General features: G+C 60.3%; 1 protein-coding gene across 1 annotated transcript; it reads left to right on the top strand.

Moving 5' to 3' along the window:
* The first annotated feature begins 8,064 nt into the window (after positions 1-8,064).
* On the top strand, positions 8,065-9,144 carry EVA1B (eva-1 homolog B). Its single transcript, XM_077753121.1, has 2 exons — positions 8,065-8,204; positions 8,443-9,144. Exons 1-2 carry the CDS (start codon positions 8,138-8,140, stop codon positions 8,871-8,873), a joined length of 498 nt encoding a protein of 165 aa, XP_077609247.1. The 5' UTR covers positions 8,065-8,137; the 3' UTR covers positions 8,874-9,144.
* The last annotated feature ends 50 nt before the right edge of the window (positions 9,145-9,194 follow it).

Below are 9,194 nucleotides of genomic sequence, written 5' to 3'. Positions count from 1 at the left end.
TCTGACCCCAGGCCCCTCAGTCCAAGCTTTGGAAAACCTTCACCTCATCTTAAGCAGAATTCAGATATATTTATTTTTGTACTGAAACCAACTTCTCTCCCGTCTCTAGGTGGCTCTGCCCATGGCCACTCCCTGCCCCCCGGCCTGGTTGGACAGCAGCGAGTCCACCGCCCACAGATGGGCCCCCTCCTCACCCCACCAGGCTCAGAAGCCCCTTCTTGCCAGCCCCTCCCCCTCCAGCCCACCGGTCCCTCCTGTTTCTGGTGATGGGGTGGCCTTTCTAGACTTGGTTCTCTCTCTCTCCCATCTCAGTGGCTTCTCTGAGGTGCTGTACACCGTCGCGTTAACCCTGGTTTCCTTCTGCGCCCCTCACCGTGGTACCGAGGTGACGCTGACAGATGTGAAAGGGGTGCCTGATGGTCGGGCAGGGAGGGGCGTGCCAGGCTGGCCGTGAACACACGGGCCCTGCCCGCACGTCCTCTTGCGCCCCACACCCCTCTGTGTTCACGGAACGGTAGGGACGTCTCCCCTCCTGTTCTTGCCTCAGAATGGATGGGGTGTCTCTCCCAGCAGACCCTGGCCAGGGCCCTTCGTCGGGGGCTGTGGGGCTTGTGGGGAGAGCTGTAGGGATTGGGGGGGCCTGCCTGGCTTGAGAACAGCCCTGTAGCCCTTTTTGAGCCGAGATTTTGAAGTGGATGCCCGTCTTGCCAGAACACTGTTCTCACCAGAATGCCCTTCCCTCCCACTCTCCCTCACTGCACTGGGCCTTGCCCAGTGCCAAGCAAAGGCCCCTCCTCTGGCCTGCCCCCTCATCCCCCCCCCNGGAAAGGCTGACTGTGCTCCTCCAGGCAGCCCTGGGCCCCTCAGGCCCTTCCTGTCTGTTCTCGTTCCCCAGTGGGGACGTAACCGCGGCCTGTGTGACCTTGTTTCCCAGAGTGCGAGCTGCCCCCTCCCCAAAAGCTGACTCACTGTGAGTGACTTGGGCAAGTTCCCAAACCTCCTTGTGCCTCAGTTTCCCCATCTGGAAAAAATGGGGCCACCTCTTGCCAGCAGTAGCAGGGCTGCCCATGCCCCTTCCTCCCCCATGCCCCCACCCCAGCACTTGGGCGCCCCATGCCTCTGCCTCCGTGGGTCTGTGGGAGCCCGCCTGAGCCCAGCACTTACTCCCCCTGGGCACCCAGCTCTGCCTCCTCCGCTGGCTGAGAGCCGGGGTGCCATGCTGCGGGGGCGGGGGCTGTCCTCTTTTCTATATTTATTTCANAAACGCAGTCTGGCCTAGGGCTCCCAGCCCCTGTGACTGTCCTCCTGCGAGGGTCTCGGCCGGGCCCCTGCCCAGCCGCCTGCCCAGACCCTCCGGGCCTCCGGGCCACGTGCGGGCTCGCTCCTCCTTTTCAAAGCAATACCCTCCGGGTCTGCAGAGCCTGGTCAGACAGGCTGGGCCTCCAGGTCAGCCCGTGGGTCTGACTGGGTCCGTGGCAAAGCAAATGGGAGGAGGCCGGGCCGGCCCTCACTGGGCGGTGTCACACACTGAGAGGTCCTGTTGTAAAGAGACGAAACAAAACAGAAAAAGTCACAAAAGAGTTTGTATAAAGACATATTTTTGTATTACATGGGGACTCTTCCTGCATGTCAGCAATAAAACTTCCTGACTTGGAGCCCGTGGCCTGTACCGTCTGCTGTTCTTGCCCTTCTCCCCTGCGTGTCCGTGCCTCCCGCCCCAGCCAGGCTTCCTGCAGCTCTGCCCGCCTCCACCACCAGCCGCCCAGCCAGCGCCACTGCCTTGATGGGGGACCAGAGCTACCCAGTGGTCTCCCCACCTGCTAGTGCACACCCCCACTGAGCGCCCCAGCCTGGGACCCTGGCAGGCAGGAGGCGTCCTAGAGCAGCAGCGGCTGACAGAGCATTGACCTCTCTCCCTGCCAAGCCCCCGTCTGGGGCCAGCCGGCCTGCCCATTGCCCACATGCCCATCCCGGGCAGCTGGGGTCAGAAGGGCCAGGCAGACCTTTCCCTGCACTGCCCTCCCCCTCCCTCCCTTCCATAGGAAGCCACGGGGCTTCCTTCCTTTCTTCTTTCCTTCCTTTGTCTAAATTTAGACTTGGTGGATGGAGCACTGGGGCAGGAGGTGGGCGGCCCCTCCCTCAGCACACCCAGTGCCCCCAAAGACCCATTTTTATGTCAAGGAAACCACACACGGCCCCAGGCCCCAAAAGGAGCAGAGCTCCATGCAGAGAGCCCCGTCCCAGTCAAGAGTGCACACAGCAAGAGCAAGAAGATGCTGGGTCTCTCCAGGCCCCTCGCCCTGACCCTCCACCACACCCACCCAGCAGCCAAGTGGACCCCACCTCCCTGGTCACTCACTCCCAAGTCCATGGGCACATGGACACACAACTCCACCATCCAGCTGTCATGGATGGTCGGCCAGAAGGTAGGGGCGCGGCCGGCGCACCACTGCCTCACTCTGGCTGTGCCGGGGCCTCGCCTCCGTGTCCACCTCCTTTCTGTCCCCTGACCTGATCTGCCTTGGTTCTGTGAACAGGTATCTCCTGGGCACATGCGGGGATCGGGCTTCCCACTCACCAAGCCAGGTGGGGGCTCTGTTTTGCATACTGGGGTGTCCCCCGCCCCCAGAACTGGCTCGGTGTGCAGCTGGCACACAGGAACTGTTGGTTCATTGGTCTAAACTTATTCAATTGCTCCTTGGTTTTTATCGTGAGCCCTGGAAGCCACAGAAGGGGAAAGTACCAGAAAGGTGGGGGGTGATCAACAGCCTCCTATACTCCTGAGAAGTCCAGCAAGAACTGAGAGGTTTCTATCAGTGTTAGCCCCCTCGCGATCTCGGGTTCTTCAGGGAAGGCAGACTGGAGCTGCCCAGCCGTCTGAAGTGGGGGAGGGAGGGAATGGAGTGTCGGTGCCTCAGTTGCTCAGGCTCCAAAGCCAAGTTTGCCTTGACTTCTTGCCCCCTCCCCTCCCACCCCGTGGCCAACCCACTGCTTAATCCTGTCACCAGCCAGGCAGAATCTGACCACATCCCCCAGCCACCCCCCCTTGCCTCCTGCTCTCCCCACTCCCACCTTCCCCTACAACGGCCGCATGGCAGCCAGAATGGGCCTTTGGGAAGCCCCCTCCTGCTGACACACCTCTGATGGCCTCCGTCCCACGCAGGATAACATCCAGAGGTCTGCCTGTGTCTTGGAAAGCTCCACACCACAGGGCTCTCCCCCTGGCCTCCCTCTCTAACCTGTGGGCCCCCCACCCCTCCTCACTCCCTGTGCCAGCCACAGGGGGCTCCTTGCTGACCCCCAAGGAGGGTTCCAGCTCCAGGCCTTTGCATGGGCTATTACTTCTGGAGGCTTCTTGCCCCAGATACTTACATGGCTCCTTCCCTGGCTTCCCTCTGCTCAAACTGTCACCTCCTCAGAGAGGCTGTTTCTGAACACCTGCCCTCTAGTCCCCTACCCTGCTCTGTGTTTCTCCATTGTGCTTATCGGCCTGGTATTAGATCATATATCCGATTATTGATTGTATCTGTCTTCCCTGCTCAGACACGGAGCTCCATAAGGACAGGACTCTTCTGTGAATCTGTGTGGGGGTGAAGGAGTGGGGGGGTTGCTTATCACAACGACAGGGGTGCCGGTGGCGTTTGGGGGCGGGGGCAGAGACAGCCCCACAAGGCAGGCAGATTCTACATCCTGCAGGACATGAGTAAAAACTTGTTTACAATGACCAGAGCCAAGAATCTAACTGCCTTTTATCTATAAACACAAAGGACTGGTAGACACATACTCTGAATCTTCTGGGAACGCAACGGCTCCGTAAAAAGGGAGGAAATCTGCCCTCGGTCTTGTTCAGAACTTTACCAAGAGTGCTTCACCGTGTCAGACAGTGACACCACCGCAATGTCCCAGCACCTTAGAGCTGTCTGCACTCAGAGCTGTCCCCTGCCGGCAATTGACCACATCACAAATACATAACATTACCTTTTCTTTCTTTCATATTATGTTGTATTTTTCATTAGATGTGGAGGTGGGTATATTAGCCGTAAATTTCATTTCAGGGCCATAAAAGGAGGAATACAAAGTATCCTAAAAAGGCCACTTTGGGTCTGACTGGGTGGAGAGCCATGACCTTGAATGGCCCCATGGAAGGCTAGTTGGGAGCTTAGGCTCTGAAGTTTGAATTCAGACTCCACCCCTTACAGCCACATGACCACACATACTTGCTTAACCTGAGCCTCACTGTCCTCCTCTGTAAAATGGGAGTCATGCTACAAACTACATAGGATTACCAGGAGGATCTGAAGGTGAAGCGTGCACATAGCACTTAGCCCAGTACCAGGTACCGGGAGGGCACTCAGTATCGTAACTGTTATTGTTCATTGCGCAGACTTCACTGTGCCCTCTTCCCAGCAGCTGTCCCGGGGCTAAGGGGCATTCAGAGGACTGGGCAGGTCTAAGGAGGCCATGAGTTAGTCACCTTCTCCCCTCCATCTAAGACCTAATCAGCTCCTGAACCCCTCAGTGGGGAGGCCCCCAGTGTCAGGAATAGAGCAGGCAAGGCAACCCCCAGCTTGGCCACTGGGGGAGGGAGCAGAGTCATGTCTTGCATGGGTTTTTAAATATGCCCCCCCCCCCCCCGAGATCCCTCCCAGAGGCTCTGGGCCTCTCAGTCCCCTGACCTCCCATCCATACCCATCTTGGGGCGCCTGCGTGGCTCAGTCGGTTAAGCGTCCGACTCTTGATTTCAGTCAGCTCAGGTTATGATCTCACAGATTCGTGAGACGGAGCCCTGCATCAGGCTCTGTGCGAACAGTGAGGAGCCTGCAAGGGATTCTCTCTCTCCCTCTCTGCCCCATCTGTGTACACCCACGTGCCCTCTCTTTCTCTCTCTCTCAAAATAAACATGAAAACAATTTAAGAAGAAAAAAGAAAGACCTGTCTTAAATTCTTTCATCAAGGGGGGAAAAAAAAAGACGTGTCTTTCCTGTGTTTCATCTTCAAATCACTCTCTGCGCCTCCCAAGGTGACAAATCTCAAGTGTCACAGGCTGACTTGAAAGCAGTGAGGCACCCAACACGTGGGCAGGTGGGCATGCCTCACGTCAGAGGCCGGCAGACAGGGAGGAAGTCAGCAGGTGGACAAGTGGGATGCAAGCCAGGCAGGCGAGCGACGGATAAGGAGAGATCCAGGCGGCACAACAGGAAGGCGGGCGGCTGGGAATGTCCACAGGCTGGCGGGCAGAGCGGGGCAAGGCAGAAACGCAGATAGGCAGGTGGCCAGGAGGGCATGGGGGCTGCGGGGGGTGGCCTTTGGGCACACCCCCCAGGGCCTCCAGGAGCAGCCCTCGGCCTCTTTTGAACTCTCCAGGGCAAGGCTGCTACTTCTCCCACCTGGCCCGGCTTGGCCACTTGCCTCCCCCCTCGGGAAGGCAGCGCTCCGGGACCAGGAACCATCTCAACCCCCCGCTCTGCTCCAGCTCAGCCACCAGCTTCACCAGGGCTGGGTCACGCCTGACCCGCTCCAAACACACGTCCCACACCAACCCAGATACAGACCCCTGTGTCCGCAGGTAGCGATCCCCAGAGATCTGGACGGCACAGCCTAACACAAACATACCCCAAATCTGAGAGTGTCCTCACAGATCCAGGAGACGTGCACGTGGAGTCCCATGAAGATGCACGTGCTAACGGAGGCAGCATGTCCTCAACACACAGGGGCGGTCACAGAAGCACTGTGGCTGCACACAGCAGTATTCACGTGGGTGGAGGCCAGTCTACATGTCAGCGCATCCGTGGAAACCCACCGATACCACAGCCAGTGGTTGGATTCTGGCCTCACCCTCGCCCCTGGGCCCTGTGTGACACGGCTAATCTTAGTCCTAGCCGGCTCACCCTCCCACCTCACTGGTCCCTCCTGACGCCTCCTCCTGACAGCCCTCAAGGTTGCAGCTTCAGTGGCTTACTTCTCCCCTCCCTGCCCCAGAGGTGTTCAATCCATCTTCTGTGTTGAGGGCTCTCAAATGCACATCCGCCCAGACTCCTGGAGGCTTCCAAGGTCTGCCACCTCCCCCGGGTGTGGGGGGGACATCTCAGATCTCACAATCTGACGTGAAACTCTGATTCGCCCAAACTTGCTCCCCACACGGGCTGCCCTCCAGTGTTCAGGCCCAACATCAAGCCGTCCTACGTTTTCCTTCTTGTCCACATCCAGTGCAGGGATTGTGAAGACCGCTTGAGGGTGATGCCCTCACCTCCTCCAGGGGGCCTTCCGGGCCAAGCCCTGGGTACTGTTTGATCAGATGGGTGCAGCAGCTCACTGCTCCCCCTGCCCTGGCCCACGCTACACTGAGCCCCCACGGGGATCTCTCCAAAGCACATCAGGAACCATGATGCTCCCCTGAGACTCTCAAGGTTCCCCACCACAATGACAGTAAAGTCCAACCACCCTCACTGCGCCCCAAAACAGTCTCGCTTCCAAGCTAGCCCTCACTCCTGTCGGGACACTCTCCCCACAGATCCCAGGGGTGGCAGGATTCGGGCCTCCCCTCGGGAGCCCTCCAGGTGGTCACCACCCTCGGGGAGCTTAAGAGACTACCTTTATCATGTAACGTCTGTCTCTCCGCCTTCTCTGTCTCTCCGCCTTCTCGTCCTTTCGATGAAGGCAGGAGATACAACACTAAGGTGGACAGGCACATACACAGGTACGGGCAGAAATGCCTCCAGGCACACACACAAAACACCCAGGAGTCCTCTCCCACCCCCATAGGAGCCAGTCCTCCCTTTCTCCATGGAGATCTGCCCTCGGCTTGAACCCAGTCTCCGGACTGGGAGTGGGGGGGTCTCCAGCCCCGGACAGAGAGAGGGGGGTCACCGGCCCACAGGCCTCAGGCCGAGCCTTCAGCTATGCCTGCAATTTCCTCTCCCCCTTCCTTCCCTCCTCCTCTTGGAGGCTCCCGCCAAGAAGGCCTCCCCCTCACCCCAAGCCCCAACACAGGAAGGGGGGCCCGGCAGGGGGGTCTGAGAGTCTGAGCAGGAAGAAGACCCAGGCTGCGCACACACGCACACGCCGATCACACGGCACATTGCACGCGTGCGCCCTGAGCCCAGGCGCACATGGATGCGGGCGCATCGGCAGGTTTATCCCCGAGCCGCATGCATCGCTGTCGCCTGCATCGCTGCCGCCTGCCCTGCCGCAGAAGCGCACAGGGGGCTGGAGTTCCAGGCTGCGCTCTGCAAGGCCGGCCGGCGCCTGGCTCCCAGCCCGAGTCCAGCATTCATTAACCCTGTGTGACTAGAGCTCTGCCAGCTGGACACACTCACCCAGCCTGGGCTCTGGGGGGAGGGCGTGAGAGCCCTGTCCGTTGTTGAGGATCCGGGGGAGGATTGGGGAAAGGAGGCAATCCTCCCTGGGCGAGGGGGCCCCCTCGGAGGAAGAGCAAGGTGTAGAGAAGGGGTTGCGAGCTCTAGGGGCAGAGAGCAGTGGATTCAAATCCTGACCGTCTGGGAAAATTATTCAATCTCTCCGTGACACGCTTTACTTATCTGCCAAGTGGCGACAATGGTATTCAGGTTACAGGGTTGTTAGAATTAAATGAAAGACTATTATAAAGGGCACACACACACACACACACACACTGTCTGGCACCTAGGCTGAACTCCATCCTATCATTATTTTTGTTATTAGTAGCTTGGGGGCGGGACCCTGCCACCGGCCTCCCCAGCGGTTTCCTGTGCGGGAGCCGACNCTGGATGGCTGGGGGAGGCGGCCTCCCCTCCCGGGAGCCCGCCCTGGGAGTGGGAAGGCACTCATGTCTCTCTTCTCCATCCCACTACCGGGACGGCGAAACCGGGCCTCATTTGGGGAACCCCGCGCGGGGGCGGAGTCTTCTACGGCCCAGTCCCCTGACCCACCAAGTTAGAGGGGCGTCTGCGCCCTGGGAAAGGACCCCCCAGGCAGGGCCCAGGTCTGTAACAAACTTAGAGAGCTGCTCTCTGCGAGGCCGACCCTAAGGCTGCTCTTCCAGGGAGAGGAGCTGCCCGCAGCAAGCGGGGTCAGGGGCAGCTCCAGGCTGGGGATCGGGATCTGACCTTGCTGACCTCGCAGGCTGACAGGGGGGCTGCCCTATCGCCCCCGGAGCAGCATGGATGCCCCCCGAAGGGACATGGAGTTGCTCAGCAACAGCCTGGCGGCCTACGCACACATCCGCGGTGAGGGCGGGCCCCCCGGGGGGCGTGGGCTCCTCCCTGCCCCTCTGAGGCCCCACTCCACCCCTTCCCTCTCTACCTCCCTGCCCCCCACTGCCCGAGGGCGGCTACCTACTATCTTTCAAATACGGAGTACCGTCCTGGGCCCCCAGCTGAGAAGCTGGGGTGCTTCCGAAATGGACCGACTCCCGCCCGTCAGGGAACCGGGGCTCCTGCATGACTTCTGCCCTCTGACCCCCAGCTAACCCGGAGAGCTTCGGCCTCTACTTCGTGCTGGGAGTCTGCTTTGGCCTGCTGCTAACCCTGTGCCTACTAGTCATCAGCATCTCCTGTGCGCCCCACCCGCGGCCCCGGGCCCCTGCTCCGCGCCGGGACCCCCGCAGCAGCACCCTGGAGCCCGAGGACGACGACGACGACGAAGAGGACACGGTGACGAGGCTGGGCCCCGACGACACGCTGCCAGGCCCGGAGCTGTCCGCTGAGCCCGACGGGACCCTGAGCGTCAACGTCTTCACGTCGGCGGAGGAGCTGGAGCGCGCGCAGCGCCTGGAGGAGCGGGAACGGATCCTGAGGGAGATTTGGCGCACCGGACAGCCGGACCTGCTGGGTACTGGCACGCTGGGACCCAGCTCCACGGCCACAGGCACCCTGGGTCGTATGCACTATTACTGACCAGCCCCGCTCCCGCTGCAAGGCACTCTGAGTACTGGACAGACGCATGAACTCGGAGCTGCCCCAGGACGTTGGAACGGCCCCTGCCCACGGTGCTATGGAGGCCCCACCCCCACACCTTCCCCAGTGCTATTGCGCATGGATCCCCACCTTCCGGGGCCCCCAGTCCTGCCCAGAAAGCCCTTGGGGGAGGACAGGACACAGGATCCCCAGCCCCTCCCTGGGACCGGTTAAGAGATGAAGTGACCAATGAAAACGGCATTCTCAGTGACTCAGTCTCCCTCTGTTACTCCTGCCCCCAATGTCCTCCAGGCTCTTGCC

Source organism: Crocuta crocuta, unplaced genomic scaffold, assembly GCF_008692635.1.
Source record: "Crocuta crocuta isolate KB4526 unplaced genomic scaffold, BGI_CrCroc_1.0 scaffold303, whole genome shotgun sequence".
Classification (NCBI taxonomy): domain Eukaryota; kingdom Metazoa; phylum Chordata; class Mammalia; order Carnivora; family Hyaenidae; genus Crocuta; species Crocuta crocuta.
This window is presented reverse-complemented; position numbering and strand designations above follow the sequence as displayed.